The sequence below is a fragment of the Jaculus jaculus genome, chromosome 1 (genome assembly GCF_020740685.1).
Source record: "Jaculus jaculus isolate mJacJac1 chromosome 1, mJacJac1.mat.Y.cur, whole genome shotgun sequence".
NCBI lineage: Eukaryota > Metazoa > Chordata > Mammalia > Rodentia > Dipodidae > Jaculus > Jaculus jaculus.
This window is the reverse complement of record NC_059102.1, coordinates 74,501,642-74,523,831: the sequence shown is the minus strand read 5'-3', so window position 1 is coordinate 74,523,831 and position 22,190 is coordinate 74,501,642. Positions and strand designations below refer to the sequence as shown.

The 22,190-nt window shown below is 37.3% G+C and overlaps 1 protein-coding gene across 6 annotated transcripts in view; it reads right to left on the bottom strand.

Moving 5' to 3' along the window:
• The window catches only part of Kdm4c (lysine demethylase 4C), a 370,239-nt gene that overhangs the window by 135,671 nt on the left and 212,378 nt on the right, over window positions 1-22,190 (bottom strand). For 5 of the 6 annotated variants that reach the window (XM_045149440.1, XM_045149418.1, XM_045149432.1 and 2 more), the window contains 6 exons: window positions 20,097-20,290; window positions 17,596-17,915; window positions 14,398-14,506; window positions 8,718-8,899; window positions 6,685-6,898; window positions 4,767-4,843 (listed from right to left, as the gene is read on the bottom strand). In XM_045149440.1, the coding sequence (XP_045005375.1) occupies window positions 4,767-4,843; window positions 6,685-6,898; window positions 8,718-8,899; window positions 14,398-14,506; window positions 17,596-17,915; window positions 20,097-20,290 (1,096 nt within the window). The remainder of the gene's footprint in view (window positions 1-4,766; window positions 4,844-6,684; window positions 6,899-8,717; window positions 8,900-14,397; window positions 14,507-17,595; window positions 17,916-20,096; window positions 20,291-22,190) is intronic. The other variant, XM_045149411.1, reaches the window with a different exon arrangement.

The window sequence follows — 22,190 nt, the reverse complement described above, 5'->3', positions numbered from 1 at the left end:
GAGATGCCCAACAAGACTGGGATCCAACAGACCTCATGGAACTTGAGGTGTCAATGGCAGATAGGGATGCTGTCTGGAATCTTTGACAAGCCCTTACAGGTGAATCACATCAGAGGCCCTTGGTATTTTGGAGCAAGGCCCTCCCTAACCTTCAGACAGTTATTCACCCTCTGAGAGACATCTCTTTGCATACTATTGGATATTAGTGGAAATAGAACACTTGACAATGGGCCATCAAGTTATTAGGTGACCTGAGCTTCCCATTAGGAGATGGGTGTTATCTGACCCACCAGACCACCCAAATGCTAACATTATAAGGGTGAGAATGTGAATTCACTCCCAAGCTCTAATAAGCAAACAAACAAAAAGAATCACATCTACCATCCTTAAATTACTCTTCAAGGACCATACAAATTTCCTAGAGACAACTTAAAAGTGCTACTGTACACCTCAGTTTTAAAAAGACAACCATTTAGGGCTGGAGAGATGGCTTAGTAGTTAAGTGCTTGCCTGTGAAGCCTAAGTACCCCAGTTTGAGACTCAATTCTCCAGGACCCATGTAAGCCAAGGTGATTCATGCGTCTAGAGTTTGTTTGGAGTGGCTGGAGACCCTGACACACCCATTCTCTCTCTCTCTGCACTTTCTCTGTCTGTCGCTCTCAAATAACTAAATAAAAACGAACAAAAAACTTTTAAAAAAAAAGGCAACAATTTAAATTCCCTTTTAACTCCTTTGGGGTGTGTGTAAAATCCTGTATTACTAATTATTCTGAAGATCTCTCACTCTCGCTTTCTCCCTCTTTCTTTCTGTCAAATAAATAAAAATGTTTTTTAAAGGAATAAAGAAAAATCAACCTACTAAATATTAGCAACTACCTTCTAATACTATATAAAGTATTAAGGACTTGGATTGTTGGTATTAATAAAAGTCTTCTTTTAGGATACCAACCACTTTCAAACATTCAACTAAGAGCTTTTTTCATAATTAAAAGTGTGGCACTAAATTAGTATTTGGGTATTTCATGACATAGTTGGACTCAAAAATTTTTCAATGGAGGGATGATAAAAGAGAAAGATAGAATATAAATACTGTATTTAAAGGAACTTGCTTGCCAGCCTGTGGACCTTATTTCATTCCTCCCTGGCACCCTCATAAAGCAGGACTTAAAATGGCACATATATTTGTAATCCCAACATTCCTAGTGCAAGGGGATGCAGAGCTAGCACATGAAGGGGCTAAACAACAAGAGGGACCCTGTCTCAAGGAGAGAGTGGGAAGAGAGGACCACAGGCTATCCTCTGACCTTCACTCATGCTGGAGGCAAGTGCACACCCATCATACACACTACACATATAGACACAAATAAAAAAGATTAAATTTATACTTTTAATCAACAGTACCTAATAGGCATAAGCTATAGACATTTATATAAAAAAAGAGCAATATATGAAGAATAAAAATAAGAAATAGAAACCAAAATCAAAATACTGATTTTGTATGCCTAAGAATAAGCCTTGGAAAAGTGTGGAATGTTGTCTACTGTTACAGTACAGTGAAGGGTTCCAAAAGCAATTATATAAACACAAGGAAGAAAAGGGGTTCCAAACACAAAGAAAACTGAAAAGAAAACAATCTAATACAGCTTAGTAATTATACATGTTTTTATAGAATTCACTGTTTCATTTTATTTCATTTGAACTGAACAGAGCCAAAGTCCTAGAATGTAAATTAAGGCTAATTCAACAACTTTAACTAAGCTTTTCTTCAAACCCATAGAGCTGAAGTTGTGCACAGCTTTCTATTTACTTTGATCAACAGAAGTGTAGAAAATGAGGAAATATTAAGCAGGATGATACTGAAAGTGAAACCTAATCTCTGGAAATGATAAGGACATCAGAGATGACAAAGACCTGGCTTAGATGGCTATGATCTCCCTTGTCTCAAACCCTACATGGGACTACAGAGACAGCTTAGTAGTTAAGGAGATTGCCAGCAAAGCCAAAGGACCCAAGTTTGATAAAGCCAGATGCAGGGGGTGGCACATGTGTCTCGATTTCCTTTGCGGTGGCTAGAGGCTATGGCAATCCCTTTCCCTCCCTTCCTAACATTTTCCCTCTCCCTCTCTCAAATAAACAAACCAAATTAAAATAAAACTCAACATCATATCAGGGATCAGGGATATTTCAGAGACAGAAGAAGCAGGGTTCTCACCTCTAGGTATTTAAAAAGTAGCACAGCAACTTAGTGCAGAGTCACAGCCACACTTTAGAAGTGATAAACACAAAAACTGGTAGTCTATAAGTATTGGTTCCAGCCTTATAGATATCATCTATTATCTTTCCAAGACTAAAACTGACTTAATCTAACCTGAGGTTTTTCTTATTTATTGTCTGAGATTAGATAAATTAATGTTTTTGCTTCTTTGTTCTTTTTTAAAAAAATATTTATTTATTTATTTGGCAGAGGATGAGAGAAAGAGGCAGAGAGAGAATGGGCATGCCAAGGCCTTTTGCCACTGCAAAAAAAAAAACAAAAAACAAAAAACTGCAGACACATAAGCTACCTTGTGCATCTGGTGGGTACTAGGGAATCGAACCTGGATCCTTTGGCTTTGCAGGCAAGTGCATTAACCTCTAAGTAACCTCTCCAGCCCAGAAAATGTTAATCTTATATAAAAAAGTACATATATAATGGTTTCTCCTTTTATGATGAAATTTTAACAAATAATACAAGTACACACAAGGTTCACATATACCTTACAATGAACACAAGGTAATTTTTTAAATGCAAACATTTCAGCCACAAATTTCAAAGAAATTGTAGTCAACCGTTTAGTAAAAGTTAATATTATGAAATGTAGGGTCACAAAAAATTAATGTGTTAAAGTTATAATGTCAATTTTGTCAGTTACTTTTCTATAATAAACTGCAATTCAGTCATTTCTCAGGAAAAATGGCAATGGAACTTCTTAGAAAAAGTTCATTCAAAATGAATAAACTGCAAAAACAATAGATACCTTTCCTAAACTCAGATCATTTCAATAATAAAGAAACTATGTGGGCCTGAAAATCATTGTAAAGTTCTACTCATGAGTTACCAGATATGTTTTAAATGGAAAGTAATTTACATAGAGTCAATATTCAAACATGAATAGCCCAAACTATGGCGGGTGGTTAACATCAATTCAAAGCTGTTTATAATCAATTCCAAAGAGTGATTAATCTCAGTTATTTTTAAAACATGCCAAATGAAAATAGTATAAAGATCAGAACCAACACAGGTGGCCTAGGCTGGCCCTGGTTGTCATGCAAAGAACAATAGTACCTCAAACAATAGGACACAGCAGCCAGGCAGTAACTGTGGATGAAGAGAGAACTCTCAACATCTTGACAAACTGGATTACATGGTCTCCAAATAATAAATATGGCTAAATAACATGATAGTAGACTTTCATACACACTGTACAGAGTTTACTTTGATGAATACAGCAAAGAGAATAGGGCCTGGATTGCAAGTAAAAGCTTGACATATTTACCCAGCCTTACCTTGGTAGGAATTTCTTTAAGATGCTATGTGTTTACATTAGATTTCAATAACCTAACCATACCAAAGAAGATATCAAATTGTTCTCCAGGGCTACAAATGCACAGGCTTCTTAATAGAAGATACTACCTCTGTTGTCAAATAGATCACATTACAACTCTAAAGGAATGGCTTTTTAAAAAGGTCCATATTTTTCTCTTTTACTACTCAAGGTGAATAAAAGCAATGAAATGAAACTGAGAGATCTCTCAGATGCCTTCAGTTTATAGTCGCCCTATGTCTGTTACCACAATGAGACATACTATACATAAAGCATGACATAACTTTCATATTCTTTATACTGTCCCTCGGGTTTTTAACTCTGATATCAGGAACTTTTTCATTAGCAACGACTGAATAAAGCAACTCATAATTTTACTAGTGCTTATTATACAGTATTCTAACTCTACATTGCTATGAATCATCAGTGAGGACACAATTTTGCAATCAGAAATACCACTTTTGAGAATGTTTCTTTTCCTCTTGAAAGACAAAGACAATATAATATCAAAAAACTATTAGCTCAAACTTGTTAAGCAGAAAAATGTATACCATGGTAGATTATGGAACATAAATCAAAGATTGAATATAAATAAGTATCCAATGGTATTTCTGTGTCACAAAACAGAAGGGCACTTGTTAGAAACATTAATACCAGCCATACAGCAGATACTACAAATTGGTTAAAGTATGAATGCAAGTAGGAGAAAAGCCATATACTAGTGAGAAAGGCAGAAATGAACATAGTTTCTTTGAGGGAATAGTAGCTCACAGTACTTAGGAAGCTGAGGAAATAGAACAACATGAGTTTAAGGCCAGGCTAGTTTACACGGTGAGAACATAGGTGACAGTAAGGCCCTGTCTCAAAAAAACAAAACAAACAAAAAAGGAAATGCAAATGGCTGGAGGAAAACAGCGCAATATTAACACATGGAAAACACAAATTGTGATGAAGTAGTTTCCACACAGGTTTCAAATTAAAAGAATGTCACAAAAAACTTTACCTAACATTTCTACATTGTATACACAGAGAGCATACAAAATGATTTTGAAAGAAAGAACTAGAAATAAAAAGGGTTGGAAATGCATATAAGACAAAGTATACTATCTTATCACTGAATGTAAATATGTCCATAGTCCATGTGGTAAGAGCAGGGAAAAAGCAATATTAAAATATACTTACTGCAGTCCATGCATTTCTTTTGCACCTAGAACATAGCCAACCATCACAGATTTCATGAGAAGGAACACCATAACAACCTAGAAAATAATAACATGGAAGCATTCATTTAGTCTCTATTTTATGTTTATTTATTTATGAAAAAGAGAAAGAGCCAGACAGAGAGAGGGAGAGTGGGCACACCAGGGCCTCTAGCCAGTGCAAACGAACTCCAGATGCATGTGCCACCTTGTACATCTGGCTTAAGTGGTTACTGGAGAATCAAACCTGGTTCCTTAGGTTTGTAGGCAAATGCCTAAACCGTGAAAACTAATGATTCAAGCTGAGGCCAGATGATTTCAAGTTCATGGCCTTCCAGCGCTAACTCATAAATTTATAACCAGCCTACAAAACTTAGTTGACCCTGTCTCAAAACAAAAACACCAGAATCCCAGTGACCTTCATCTGGCTACCTTGCCATTGATTCTGGGGTTGAGAAGGGGTTAAAGAAAGGAAGAAAGGGTTTCAAGTTTGCTCTAATTGTATTTCTACCAGTGGGTATCATAGGCCTTTTAAGTAAAGCACCATATGACAGTATGGTTTTAACCTGCAACAAGTAAGAATACCAAGGAGTTGATTGACCTCACTGGAGGGAAGGAAGAGATGCACTGACCTGAAAAGGGCCAAGGAGTAAAGGTAACCAGATGAACTGAACAAGCCATGGGAGATTAGGCCATAGTTTAGAAGTAAATAGGACAGGGACCAAGTTTTAGAGAAATATCTTGACTTCCTAGACGTTAACTACACTACACTGAGCTTTAGTACTTTCAAGATCATGTAAGTACAAGTACCATGCGCTAACTGATTGCAATACTGGAGCTCCACATTCCAGATCAGAAAAAGTATACAATACAGTTGAAGAACTGAAACCTTCCAGGTTGGATGTTGATCAGGTACCCTTGCTGGAAAGCCTTCACCCTGCAGCTTCCATGAATTAGGAAAGGCCTCCCACACTATGCTTTAATTTATAATAAGCATCAGGGTCTTTGGACCTGTCCATGGCTCTTTGAATTCTTGGATGCATCTATGGACCAGAAGCCTGGTCTGGCCCTTGATACCTGAGTTGCCTGGTGTGACTTGCCTTGGAGAGCTTCCTCAGCAGAAACAGTAAAAATAAATGAAAAATAGTGATACATGCTAAAGGTTACTTTATTAGGTCTGTTAAGCTTACATCCTCCTCTAGTAGATTGCAATCTCTATGATCTCAAAAACAAAATTCAACTGCAAATACCAGTCAGCAATGATGGTGTAAAAGTGGTTTCCAGTCTGCTGTGTGTGTGTAGCAGCAGCCCATGTGCTTTTCCTTATTGTCAAACTTGCAATCATTTATTCTATCACTGGGACTGTCAGGGAGACTTAGTTTCTTCTGTGGTTTTACAACCCCATTCTGAACAGGGAGTTTGCACATAGTAGTAAGCTATAAGATACTGAGCTGCTGGTATTGGTGCAGGCAAGACTGACCCCTCACTTGCCTTACATCTGCATTCAAAAGAATCTGCATAGTGTCAGAAGAGACTGGCTGTGCTATAGCTAACTTGCAGTAATAAAGTAAAGCTGTCTCCTACAAACTTCCCTAATCACACAGTCTCCCTGTAGCCAAAACACTGTATGTTCCAGCTGCAGAGAGCATATTGCTCCAAGCTTATATAGCACCATAAAGGAAAGAAGAATTTATGGACTGTGAATAAACTGGAGAAAGTATGAAAATTCTGACATCCAGGGAGCTTTAGGATCTTAAGGAACAGAAAAGGATGGCAGGGGGAGGTCTGCTATGTGTAGGAGTTCCCTATAGATAATTACTGATCTTCCAACTAGTATCCCCAGTATATAATAGAAAAGGAAGGGAAATGGAAGGGAAGACGAAAGGGATAAATTTATTTACTTGCATGAACTTGTACAAAGCACTTTGCACACGAAATCAGAAGACTTGTTCCATCCTCTTCTAGGAAAGCATTGGGAGGGGAATATTCTATATTTTCTTCACTATAAATGAAACACATCTCTGGAATGATGGGCTTGGTCTTTCCTCCAGATGTAACCACTTCATCTAATTTTGCCTGCCATCTAGAATCATTTTCTTCATTGCTGCTCTCTGCCTGAGAGAGAGTGAACATTTCCACATTAGTAAAAATCATGGCAAAGAGCTAGCTCATCCTTCAGTTATCAATCCACTAACACCTGAATCCCAACTTGATCTTGTTGCTCTCATTAATCCAACTATTGTTTTACCACATTACCTCCCACGCAGAAGCTATCAATAGAAATAAAAATATGCTGAATGTCAGCCATACAAAAATATGATAGTGAGCTTCTAAACTGTGTTCTTCTGAAAGCACAGCTATTTCTAATGAAGTCTCTATTTGAACAACAAGGTTTATAATGCTTTCATTTACTGAAAAACACTACTTGATACTCTTGAAGAAACATGTTCAATACGTGGAGTTTTAATATGAGCAATACCTATGAAAGAGGCTTGAAAGACATTTGCCTCCCATAAAAGCTTAAATGGCAAGAGACAGAACAAGTATATGTGATCATATAAGAATCATGGGCCAAACACAAGAGCCATCTCTTATTAACATGTCTGAAAAATGTTTGGTTTTTATTAAGCACTTAAACTAATGAAGTATCTTATTATTCCAAATAAACTTCCAAATTCTTGTGACATTAGCTGAAATATTTTTGATTACTGGGAAATATATATGTATCAAAGAATATTGAAATAAAAATTGACAAAAAGGTAAAAGATAAAAAATTATGAATAAAGAAAGGCAAAAAAAAGTTTCTATCACTGATCAGTGCCACAAAAACATGGAGGAAAATATTCCTATTTGCAAAGTCTAAAAATGTGCATAATCACCAGTTTTCTAGCTCTGAAACATATGAACTCTTACATGTGACCTTTAATACTTTTTTTCTTTTCTTTTGTTTTTTTGAGGTAGGGTCTCATTCTAGCCCAGACTGACCAGGGTGGCCTTGGACTCACAACAATCCTACTACTTCTACCTCCCAAGGGCTGGGATTAAAGCCATGCAGCACCACACCTGGCTTGACATTGAATACTTCTAATTATATTAATTAAAAAGTGATCTCAAAATAGTGCTCATATCAACATGCTTTGTATTATTTTACCTTAAAGCAAACCATGTTCTTATACCCACATGGATTTAAAAGATCCATTTTTTTCTTTAAAAAAAAAAATATCCATTTTTTTTTCTGTATTGTGCCCAATCCTAAGCTGAGACACTGACAGTATAACATGCATGAAATAATGACGGAAACAGCAAGTACAGCTGCTGCTGGGAAGGAAATGGACAACTCAGCTAGTACTGGTTGTGTCTTTTACATGTCTGACATGGGAAGGTGAAGAAAGACATTAAAAACTGCAGCACACATATCTGTACTACTAGAGCCTTTAAAATTAAATAGATCCCAACTCTAGATTATTGCCATAAATGTTCTGTTTTTATACTTTGAATTTGTTTCTTCTTGGTAAGAGAGGTAGAAAAATTTGGAACTATCATTTCCCCTCAAACACACCAACTTACTTTAAGGTAGAAAGAAACAGTACTTCAAGGAAACTAGCACCTGTACCAAATATACTTCTATAGCAAGTAGTACAGGCTTTTTGTTTGTTTCTTTCTTTCCTTCTTTGTTTTTTTTTTTTTTTGTTTTGTTTTGTTTTGTTTTTGTTTTTGTTTTTGTTTTTGGAGGCAGGGTTTCACTCTGGATAGGCCAACCTAGAATTTACTATGTAATTTCAGGTTGGCCTCAAACTCACGGTGATCCTCCTACCTCTGCCTCCTAAGTACAGGGATAAAGGTGTGTACCACCTCACCTGGACAGACCCATTTTTGACATAAACATTAACCTTACAATGACCTCAAGTGAAAGGACAGTTATACCACAAGTTACCTTATAATATGGCATAAGAAGAGTACAGATGGCACAGTATGGCTCCATTTTTGCCACTGCTGCATTATACTCCTGTTCAGCCACAAAATTTGGAGACTTAGTCTGCCAAAGGTGGATGAGAGGCTTTGCCCAAGATTCTGTTTCTTCCATTTCCACTTCCATGGATGGAACCTCAGGCAATTCTTAGCAGAGAAACCATAACAAGCAATGAGCACAGAGATTCACAATCACCCAAGTTACAAGAGAAGCAAATATTCTTACACAACTATGATACTAATGCCAAATGCTAACCCTAATTGATTGTTAATTACATTCTGACAGAAATAAACGGAATTTCCTTATGATCCTCCTCAACCTTGGCAGATTACATCAGATCATATGGCCAGATAAAGTCCCTTTGTCACCTTCCTCCTCTGCCAAGGAAAGTTAAAACTGGTCCCTCTTTCAACTTTACTACTTGTAGCATTTCTATTTCACTTCCCATTGTAACCTAAATTTATGTGTGAGAGTTTGTCTTTCAGACAGTAGGGAAACATATTAAAGCCAGCAATTGCTTTATTAAAATTTTTACTTTCTTTTTTTACTTTCACCTACCACTTGATTCAATAAAAGTTCATCATTGGTTTAAGTTACCTTTTGATTTTGGAATCCAAGTCATTTACAGTGCCTATTTATGTGACCAACCATATACTGGAATTACATGGCTATAGAACATGACTCCAAATCTGTTTATCTGGTTTGTATGGTATGCTTTGAAGGTCAAAGATATCTATAAGAAAATTAGTAAGGCTGGGGAGATGGCTCAGTCAGCAAAGTGCTTGTTATTCAAGCATGAGAATCTGTTTGGATACCCAGTACCCACATAAAAAGCCAGGTGTCATGTGAGTTCTAGTAATCTTAACATTGGAGAGGTAGAAATAAGAGGATTCCAGGGGGATGCTGGCTGAAATTCACCATCCTACTGCCTCAGCCTTCATAGTACTAGGATTACAAGCATGCACCAGCACACCTAGCTTTTATTTTTCTTTACCATACCAAAAATAAAATAAAATGTATACAATTTTTTTTTATATTCTGAACTTCTAAGTTTGCTGAATGTTGTAATATATATATATTTATATATATTCTTATGCAAAATTCACCCAATCACCTTATTTACATTGAGAATATTTTTCAAAGTTTTGATAAAAATCCTTTAACTAGGGTAAAGATGTCTAGTTATACGTATGTGATATTTATTCACATAACACTGCTGGTTAGATATGGTAACCCATGCCCAAAATCCCAGTAAGTGCATACATTCTCCTCAGTTAGGAGGATGTATGAAGGTAGATTTGATGACTTATTAAGACATGTCTCAAAACAAAGGAGCAAAGAAAATCACCTGAAAGTAAAACTATATCAGTACACATATGGACATAAATATTTCATTAAGCTGAAATTTAATTAAAGTCTTCGTTTCTTTCTCCATCTCCATGAAGCTGTACCTATGCATGAGCATGCTGCATATAAAAGGCAAACTAACGCTGTCTGGTGACCTTCTCAAATTTATGACATTCACATATGCCTGGAAACCACCACAAGCTAGGAATCTAAGAAAGTTCTAGAGGGGATAAATCTCTAGAGGAGATATCTCAATGATCTCATAATCACATGATACTCCCCTTTTTGAATCCCCAAACAAAATCCTTTAATCTCCCTGGATCTTATCAATGTACACTTCTTCCACATTTTACAAAGATACTTTTTGTTGCCCAAGGAACAAATAGTAGAATATTTTTTGCTCCAATTTAGCTATTACAATTATTTTGCTCAACAGGCATTACCTTTATGTCTAGAAACATCCCAATTATCTTCCTTCTTTAATTGAAAATGACCAGAGGATCTCTAAATGTTTCACTGGAGCCTCTGTACATAATAACTTTAAAATGATGTACTTTGCAACATTCTGCATAAAGGAAATAGAAAATGCTCTTACACAGATTACTAAAATTTTAAATGTCAAGTAATGATGGAAGAGAAAAAGAGACGAGGAGAAGACGACGACGACATCAAGCTAGAAGAAGACATGCAGATAGGAGGGTGGTCACTGGAATGGGGTGGGGAAGGGGAATCAAGATGGTATTAGGAGATGATTATGATCAAATTATAGTATGTTCATGTACTGAATTTCCAATAAAAGTGTGAAATGTATCCCTGTGCAGGAAATACTACTTGGGAATTTATTTGATTTGACTTCGATCTAGTTTACTTAGATATCTATCTACTTTGTAATGATAACACAGAGTATATCTATATTAAAATCTTATTTTTCATATTTTAGAGTTTATAATATAATCCATCATTTCCAGTAAAGAAAATATTAAAATTACATTTACAGTTCATAGCATTAAGGAAAATTATAATTCTTCAAGGCCAGGTAGCCTTGGCACTGAGGACTAGCTGCACAGGACCCCTCCCAGCTCAGGAGCTCTATTTTACTTTTGATTCCTCTCTTACTGTGGTAGTTTTAATGTGATAATGTAAATACATGGCACCACAGACTCAGATGTTTTATTAAAATTGACCTTACAATTTTATCCAAGGAGGCATACCTGATAGAGAGGATGTATCACTGTGAGCAGATCCTAAGATCTAGTCCTAAGGTATGTTTGGGGACATATCTATATTCCAGCCCATAGGTGGATGGAGAACAACTTGATCTCTTGTGTTTCCTGCTTGTTCATGGTGCTTGCTGTTGGGGTTCTCTCTGCTTGGATCTATGAAAGGGAGACAGCTTTTTCAACCACTGATGGTGTTCCCCTAGACTGTGTATGCGTGAAATATATCAGTTCCTGTCATAAGCTGCGTCTAGTTGGATGTTCTTCCATCCCAGCAACTGGAAACTTGTTACCATTACTCTTACTTTCTGGCTCACTGTCACTTTCAACTTTACCTTCTAATAAACCTGGGAGTGTGTGGGGGGTGGAGGGAAGTAGCATGAGGTTGGATAAGACTTAGAAGCTGAGGCAGGTGAGTACAAGGAACAGTTTAGAAACCCTGGACATTGCTTGGCTTGAGCAGTAAACACACCCTCAAAGGGGCCATTCCCTTGTAGACAAGAGAGTGTTCTTCTCTGAGCCTGTCTTATTCATCCATGCTCTTACCCTATCAACAGTGAATTCAGAAAAAGGTAGGTACATGTCAATAATACTGATAGCAGAACAGAATGGTACACATTTACATGCTTTAATAGCAAGAGCCCACACAGCTGAGCTTGTAGTCTCTTTCAATTAAACATTTGTTATTGATGTAATAAACAGAAACAGAAACAAAATAGAACTTAATCTATATTTCAGAATTACCTTATGCAGTTTCCTAATCTTACAAAAAATATAAATATAGCATTATTTTCTAAGTTAAAATAAACCTACATTATACATTTAATATTCTTTCTTATTTATTCATTTGTGTGAGAGAGAGAGAGAAAGACAGACAGACAGAGGGAGGGAGGGGGGCAGGACATAGGGAGAGAGGGAGAATGGGCATGCCAAGGCATCCAGCCACAGCAAATGAACTCCAGACAGATGTGTCACTTTGTGCACCTGGCTAATGTGGGTCCAGGGAAATGAAACCTGAATCCTTTGGCTTTGCAGGCAAGCGCATTAATAATTAAGCAATCTCTCCAGCCCATTAAGATTCTTTTCCAACAAAATAGGCAACCACTTTTATGTAAGGATGGCATATTCTAATCAACATTTTTAAATTTAAACATTGTTTAAAATTTATTTGAAAAGAGAGAGAGAGGGGAGAGAAACAGAGGGACAGAGAGAAAATAGACACTCCAGGGCATTCTGCCACTGCTAATGGACTCCAGCCTCACGTGCCACTTTGTGCAACTGGCTTTATGTGGGTACTGGGGAAAAAAGCCAAGTTGGCAGGCTTTGCAAGTAAGTGCCTTTAACTACTCAACCCTCTTCCCAGCCATTTGCCTATCTTTCTTAAGTACATATTCCCTCATCTGTGCTACCACACCACTTTGTTTTTAAACATAAAAACTCTTCTAGAAAAAGGTATGGTAACTAATTATACTAATTAAAAGGAAGATGGTTGAGCTACTTGAAAAACTTAAGTCTATAAACCCAGCAAAAAGAAGATGAAGTTCAAGGCTTGTGTTGACTACAAAGCTAGTCCCTGTCTCAAAATAAATAAATACATACAAAAAATAAAAATAAAATGGAGATTTCAGTATGATAATATCCAAAATAAATGCTAATATTTCAACTTACTTACATCATTCATACCAGAATCCAGAATTCTACCCTAGATGATAGAACATACCCATCATTATCTGACTGCTACACTCTTGTTCTGTTTCTTAGGATCAAACCCTGGGCCACCTACATGCAAATCAAGAGCTTGACCACTGAACCATTATGATCCCTACACTCCTTTTTGAGTGAGAGAATATGGGCATATTAGGGCCTCTAGCCATGAAAAAGGAACTCCAGATGCATGTGCCACCATATGCATCTGGCTTATGTAGGACCTGGAGAATCATACCTGCTCTGCAAGTAAGTAACCACTAAAGCCTTATCTCCAGCCTCTTTTAATTATTTTTAAACAACTTTATCCTTAATCTTTTGTCTTAATTAAACATGTCACAAAAGATGACAAGGAAAAAAGATCAAAGGAAAAAAGTTCTAATGATATTGATATATGCTAGTAAGTGTACTAACTATGAATAAGAAGTTTCAATACAGTTATACTACTTCTCTGATAGCATCTTAGCAAACTTTAACAATTTCTATTAGAAAAGAAAACTATCTCAAATAAGACTTTTTACAAAACTACCATTTAAATGGATTCCTTAGAAAGAAAAATTAGGGCTAGAGAGATGGATTAGTGGTTAAAGTACATGCATGTGAAACTTAAGGTCCCAGGTACAATTCACCAGTACCCATATAAGTCAGATACACAAGGGGTGCATGCATCTAGAAGTCTGTTTGCAATGGCTAGAGACCCTGGCATGCCCACTGTCACATCTCCCACCCCATCTCTATTTGCACACCCATAGTAATAAATGATAAAAATATTTAAAAAGAAAAGAATCTAAGATACTCAGGATGCTGAGACACTTTTAAGAATCAATTTGAGGCATCAAAGAAACATTTTTGCAAGAAGAGGCTAAAGAGGGCAACCAAGTTAACCATAAATAAATAACTATAAACAAACTTACATAAAAATCAGGGTACAAGAGTGCACTTCAATTAAGAGGGAAGGATGCTTCAGCACACTCTGCTACAGTAATACATGGAAGTACTAATTTTGTACTTGAGAATTTTACATGAATTTAAAAGATTAAATCTATTAGACAAGCCTCCAATATGTAAAAATGTTTAAAGACATGATTAACTTTTGGAAAAATCTTCATAGAATGTCAAGAATGACTCATTTAATAAAATGAACAATAAATTTATACTAATATTTTTATTAGAGTACATGGAACAAGTTTTTATTCCTGAAGTTTAAATGTTTTATCTATAAACCATCATTTATGATATTTGAATGACATTCATAGGCTACAAAATCAAATTTCCTCCTCTTTTTCATTTTCCCCCAAACAAAGCTAATTGTAAAAAGCACTACTCAAAAAGAAGAAAGACAAAAAAAAAGATCATCGAAAACATCTTGAACTCACCTTCATCAATGGCTGTCTGCTGCTTCACGAGGGTCATTGGGGATCTGGCTGGAGGCTTACTAAGTGGGTGGCGCCAACTCTTGGAAGATTTAGTCTTTTCCTCTATTATCTGGTAATAGAACAAGAATACTTTTCTGAAACAAAAATACCATATTTAACAGGAATAGTGTGATATTTATGAATAAATCTTGTGCTTATTAACATTTTAAGGGATTAACACTTTAAAATTCTCTTTGACTTCATCTAAACTATTCAACTATAATATAAGGGAAGTCTTCCCAATAGTTAGCAAACTTTCCAATGTCCTTTACAAACAGCCTAACATACTATGATATGCTCATAAAACTATTAAGGACTGTGAAATTAAATCATCTTTCCTACATGAGCATTATGCAAATTTGCTCATTCACCTAAATAGCCCAGACTGGTCTCGAACTCATGAGCCTCCTGCCCTAGCCTAACTGGTGCAGAAACTGCAGACCTGTGCCACTATACCTAACTTGAAAAGTTTTACTTTTTCATATTATATTCCTGGCATTTCAAAACAAGTAAATAGAAAAGACCATTTTTAAACTTCTCTGAGCATCCTTTACCATAAATCAGGACTTTTTATCATATTTTCCTGATTTTTAGTAGTTCAATAGAACATACAATCATACATAAAATGCTAAATTCAATTGAGACAAATTACAAAATACTATTTTATTTGACCTTTATTTATTTTTACTTTTATTCTTCATTACTTGGGCTTTTTTTAGGTGGGGGCACAGGGAGAGTCTCTAGCTCAGGATGACCTGGAATTCATACTGTAGCCCAGGTTGTCCTCAAACTCAATGAAAATTCTCCTACTTCAGCCCCCCCAAATGCTGGGATTAAAGGTAAAAGCCACCATGCCCATTCTGACTATTCAAAGTTATTATTCTTTTCTAATAACTTTTCTTGCTACTAAAGAGCAGAAAAAGACCTATAGTAGATAGGACAAATCAGCAACAATAAAAATGGAGATGTGAAGAACATAATGACCAGATGCAAGGTCAAAGGACACTTGAGTGGGGGGTGGGGTGAGGGGAAGCAGCATCTCACGACAGTCCAGGCTGACTTGGAACTCAACTGGGTAGTCCAGGCTTGCTTCAAACTCAAGTGATCCTCCTAACTCAGCTTCTCAAGTACTGGGATTAAAGGTATGTGCCAATACACCCAGGACTTCAAAAAGACACTTTTGGCTCATCCAGTTGAATTTCAAAGTCAGGTTCTATATGCCAAAAGAGGTTCAGAATGCTAAAACAATTTCAGCTTACCAGAACCACTTCCAACCTATAAACTATTCATGCTATAAGCATATCTATTAAGACTGAACAAGTAGGCTGGGCTTGGTGACATTTGCCTTCAACCCTAGCACTCCAGATGTTGAGATAGTTCAAGGTGAACATGGAGATGTAGAATACAGAATAAGTTACAGGCTAGAATGAGACCCTGTCATGAAAAACAAACAAAACAATGAACAAGGGCATTGGAAAAACAAGAAGAGGAGGACGTATCCACAAAAAGCAGCATGGGAAGCTTGAACATCTAAAGGGGCTCTTAGCATTTCTGAGAGGTAAAAATCTTGTTTCTGGGAATAGTACGGGTTAGAGACAAAATCCTAATGTTAAGAATCGGAGCTCATGAGGAACAAGTCAATGGAAAGAGTGATCAGGTGAGCCATATGTTAAAACAAGAGTCTGTGGACAACACAGACCCAGCAGTATTAACTAGTGACTGAAACCCAGCATGCAATTCATAAAGAATTCTAAGTAGGGCTGGAGAGAATGGCTTAATGGTTAAATGCTTGCCTGTGAAGCCCAAGGACCCCAGATCGATGCTCAATTCCCCAGGACCCATGTCAGCCAGATGCACAAGGGGGTGCACACATCTGGAGTTCGTTGGCAGTGGCTGGAGGCCCTGGCATGAGCCATGTTCTGTTTCTTTCTCTGCCTCCTCCCTCCCTCCCCCTCTCTCTCTTTCTCTCTCTCTCCACCTCCCTCCCTCCCTCTTTCTCTCTCGGTCACTCTCAAATGAATTAAAAAAAAAAAAAGAATTGTTAAATACTGCAGGTGACAGTACCATTCTACATCTTCAGTGTGTCAATGTCCATATAGGTATGATTCCATGATTAATGTTAGCAGGTGTTATTACTGAGTGCAACTGAGTAAAAAGTACAAAGGATCCTGTGTAATACTTTGTACAATTGCATATAAGCCTGCCATTATCTCCAGATAAAGATGTTACTTTTTAGCCAGGTGTGGTGGCACACACCTTTAATCCCAGCACTTGGGAGGCAGAGGTAGGAGGATCACAGTGAGTTCAAGGCCACTCTGAGACTACATAGCGAGTTCCAGGTCATCCTGCGCTAGAGACCCTACCTCAAAAAAACAAAAGCTGGGGGCTGGAGAGGTGGTTTAGCGGGTAAGCATTTGACTGTGAAGCCTAAAGACCCTGGTTCGAGGCTCGATTTGCCAAGACCCATGTTAGCCAGATACACAATGGGGTGGACATGTCTGGAGTTTGTTTGCAGTGGCTGGAGGGCCTGGCGCACCCATTCTCTCTCTTTATCTGCCTTTCTCTCTGTGTTGTCACTCTAAAATAAATAAATAAATGGGCTGGAGAGATGGCTTAGTGGTTAAGCACTTGCCTGTGAAGCCTAAGGAACCCGGTTCGAGGCACGATTCCCCAGGACCCACGTTAGCCAGATGCACAAGGGGGCACATGCGTCTGGAGTTCATTAGCAGTGGCTGGAAGCCCTGGCATGCCCATTCTCTTTCCCTCTCCCTTCCTCCTCCCCCTCCCCTCCCTCCCTCTCTCTCTTTTTGTATCTCTTTCTCTCTCTGTCACACTCAAATAAATAAATAAATATGAACAAATAAATAAATAAATAATGAACAAAAAAAACAAAGAGGGAATAAAAGATGCTACTTTAAAAAATGTAATATGAAAAAAAATTAAACTACAATATGTAACCAAAACTTCTAAGCTTTGAAGAACATAAATGTTACCAAGAGCTCACAGAATGGTTATCTCTTAGCAGTGAAAGGAATATGATTTCAGCTATTTCTGCCAAAAGCAAGATTTCAGTGTATTGCATACATGATGATTTTGAAAGTATTCTCATGATACATTCACCTCAAAATTAACACAATAAAAACAGATATTGCCACGTACATTAGGAACTTTGAAGCCATTTTTTTCATTAAGAACTGTTGATATTTTCTCAGGTCCAAGGTTACCAACATGGCCCTCCATATCATGTTTCACTCCTTCTGTAGATACATTACTTTCTGCTACTGAGGAAGACATCTTGGGAGATTCTGACCATGGGACTTTAGGTTGGTGTAATTTCTCAGCCTTCAAGTGGTCACTTGTGAATGGAATGGAATCACTAGCCTCCATGTGCACAGGCTCAGAAAGCAGATTTCTGGCACAGGCTTTGTCATCTTCACTTTGTTCTTCTTCAATCACAGAGGTATTTGAGCAGCTAATTCCTGAGGGATTAAAAAAATACTATGGATAAATATTAAACTATCTCCAATTGATTAGTGTAAGCTTTCTAACTTCTCTTCTCAATTTCCATAAACATAGCCATGAAAAGTCATCAACATCAAAAGGCAGGGCAGTTATAATAGTTATAAAAGCAATAGCATTTTGAAATAATTTCCCACAGTAATTCTATACCAAATATGGACAGTATAGAGAAGTCTACTGGATATTAGGGGGTGTGATTCTTCACATAGAGGGAAGATACTGGTATGAAAGAATCTGCCTCCGTGGATTTAAGAGAAAGTAATGTTACAAAAAGCACTTTTGCCATCTGGACATATTTATCCACCTATGTCCCAAACAAACACATAGACATATATGCACAATATAATCATCCTTTCTATCAACACATACTAGCTCTGAAGCTGAAATAGCCAAGACTTTTACTGGAGTTTTCTTCCAAGTCTCAAAACCTAAACATCAAAATTAAATAAATCAGAATTAATAAAATTAGGAACTATTAGCATAAATCCTCCTAGAGTTCACTAATAGGTTAAACATAGTGTATCAGAATCCATGCTAAAGTTCTAAAAGAAGCATTAATGTGTACTGCATAACTATATTCATTGCACCCATTGCAAATTCCACCCTGATCTTCTCAACACTTCTATCCAGTCTGTACAACTTGATTCAGAAATCACAGCCACCCAAAAAACATGGTTTGTCCATTTACTGTTTTTATAGGTCCTTCCTTGAAATGCCAGCCATGAAATCTATCAAGCAACATCACACACTGGAATGCAGTTATGTGTCTGTTTATCTACATCTCCTCTAACATACTATCCCTTGTTAAGCAATAACTTGTGGATTCAATTTGATGGACACAGACTTTTCAGGAAGAAAAGTAATTAAGCTGGAGAAGAAATGAGGAACAATGTATATGAACTGTGTAAAGGCTTTTTCTTTCTTTTATTAAAATTAGAATAACACTACAAAGAAGGTAGAGGCAAGAACTGACTATCACTGACTGCCATATAGACAGCTGGCCCCCAAAATGACTAAAGTGTATCTGGGTAATCCAGGTCTTTCTACAATGATGTAGACAGCAGAGTTGGGTCCTTGTGAGAAGGCACATGTATGAGTAGTAGGCAGAGTTGGATTCAGATGAGCACCATAACTGGAGGATTTACAAGATGAGAGCCACATAAAGAAGAATTACTAACTTAATTATTAACAGAATAAAAACAACAGACATTAACAAACCCCAACATTAGCATAATTTCACAGAACTATGCAATAACTGGAGATTTTAAAAGCTAAGAACTTAAGTGAAGTCTTTAGGATAACAGAACATGCAAAGGTGATACATATTTGTTATCTTGGTTAGTCTTTATAAAAATATAATCACTATTTTCTTATTAAAATTAAGTCCAAAGCTGAAAATCTATAAAGAATCATCTATAATTGGTTTTCCCTGTTTCATGTGAGTTAAAGAGAAGCTTTCCAAAAATGTATAGTACATTTATCCAGGTGTGTATAGTGCATTTAAAATTGAGTTTCATAAAAAAAAAAAAGAAAAAAAAAACTGAGTTTCACAAAAATTCACTAAAATACAAACATTGCTAGATGTTTTTTCACAAATATATGATGTAGAAGCTATGTCTTTAACATTTGTACCATTCACTTAGCTTCTTAGCTGAATTACTGCACAATATTAGATAGGTTAATGCATGTTTGGTTGTTTGATTCAGGTGTCCCCATAAACTTAGGCATTCTGAATGCTGGGTTCCCAGCTGATGAGGATTTGAGAACTAATGCCTTCTGGAAGTGGTGTATTGTTGGGGGTGGGTTTATGGGTATTATAGCCAGTTTCCCCTTGCCAGTGTCTGGCACAATCTCCTGTTCCTTTTGTCTACCATATTTGGGCCAGGGAGGTGATGTCTGCCCACTGTTCATGCCATCGTTTTCCCCTGCCATTGTGGAGCTTCCCCTTGAGCCTGTAAGCCAAAATAAACCTTTTTTCCACAAGCTACTCTTGGTTGGGTAATTTCTACCAGCAATGCGAACCTGACTGCCACAACATGAATGAGCTATTGTATAGCATGATATCCACTCCAGTGAACACAGATTTAAGGCAACAGATCATCAACTAGTCATATGTGAAAACTCGTGAGCCATTTTCTTACCTGAGAGTTTAGTGCTGTCCCCTATGCTCTGATCTTCTTGCATACTGCTGGCAGAAGTCTTTTCTTCTGTGTTTTCCAGCACTTCTTCTGGCTTTTCTCTGACTTCTTCCTCATCATCCTCGGCCTTGGGCCTTTTAGAGTAAGATCGATATCCCTGGAAGCTATAAACAAGAGTGGTAGTAAGAAGAAAATATCTGCAATAGAAGTGAAAAATATATAACAAATGTTACTATCCATAACTAATATTAAAGGAGGATAGGAGAAAGCTAGCTTTTTTAGACAGTTTTAGTCAGAATATGGGGCCACATGAATACCAGGAAAAATCATCCCTCATGCCACCTCACTCTAACACAAGAATGGAACTTTTGACAGAAAAGGAACTCTTGTTTGATAGAGACTGATCTACAGCAGCCCCCTGCAACACTGTCTAGCATGGTACCTAGACAGACAGGCTGGCCCAGGGATCTGGCCTCTGAATCTCCAAACCAATTAGGTCTTCCTTTGTCTACAGTTGCAAACTCCACCCCATTCAGCTCAGATCAACTTTTCTGGATGGGCTTGGTCTGCCTTCCTCTTGTTTGCTCATGCCACAGGAACACATGTGATTCTGGCTTCTCCAGGGTGGAAGTGGGAGTCACATAAAATGTTTTTTAGTCTGGGGAAACATTTCTGCTTGTCTCTGTTTTGGGGTAACTTCTCGCTTTGACTTACATGCATGATTTTCCTCTGGTTTCTGCACATAATATTTGTGTATTTTTCTTACACTCCAGATCTACCATGTGGGTTCTCTCACCAATTCCAGATAGGGTAGTACATGTAAAATTATATGGCTAACATTCCTTGGGGTTCCAAAGAAACATTCCATTTACTAGATTTCTCCTAACTATAGTATTTATCATGGAATACCAGTGATCTCTTTAGGCCACTAGCTGAGAATATCAAACAAGTCCCTCAATGGTTGTTGCAGTCAGCTCCATGTTGCTGGTATGAACACACACAACCACACACAGTTTGACTGCGGAGATCAAACTTACTTCAGGCTTAAATATCCAAGAGAAGTTCAATTAATAGCAGGAGAAACTGGCTCCTTTCATAGATCCAAGCAGAGACTAAATAACTGTAGCAAGCAAAACCCTAGCAAGCAGCAAGCACAAGCCCAGAGTTCAAGACTACACTCTACAGCTGGGGCTAAAATCAGATCCGCCACCAGTGACACGCCCCTTCTAGCATGAATCTGCTTGTTTGGAACTGAAGTTGGAAGTTTAGTCAAAAATGAATGAGTCCATGGGGCCAAACATTTAAACTATCACACTCTAAGTACCATAACAGTAGACCTTTGAGCAAGGTGAGAAAACTTCATTGATTATTTTAGCCTTCTGACAAAATTTTCTAGTCAACTGAATAGCAAAGATTTATAATTTTTGTCAACTCAAAAAGCTGACTGAGATAAATAACTAGGAGATGCATTTATATACCTGACTGTAGAACTATGTTTTGTATCCATTAAAGATGTCAAAATAGTCTATTGTTATGTATAATGAACTGAAAATTGATCATAGACTCTTTATAAACTTTTATACATTTTCCAAAGGCACTGACTTCCTAAATGTATGTTATATATAAAAAGTCATAGATAAGCTGGGTATGATGGTGCATGCCTTTAATCCCAGCACTTAGGAGGCAGAGGTAGGAGGATCGCTGTGAGTTCAAGGCCAGCCTGAGATTACATAGTGAATTGCAAGTCAGCCTGGACTAGAGTAAGACTTTGCTGGGGTGGGGGGGGGGGTAAGAAGTCACACATTGTAACAAGACAAATCGCATGAAAACCCACATGCATGTGCCACATGATACCACATGTGGCATCACTATAAGACTTTTATTCACATAATAATTTTATAAAGCCAGGCATGGTGGTGCGCGCCTTTAATCCCAGCACTTGGGAGGCAGAGGTAGGAGGATCACTGTGAGTTTGATGCCACCCTGAGACTACATAGTGAATTTCAGGTCAGCCTGTACTACAGTGAGACCCTACCTTGAAAAACAAAAGCAAAAACAAAACAAACAATAATTTTGTAAAATGTTAGTCCTGACCAA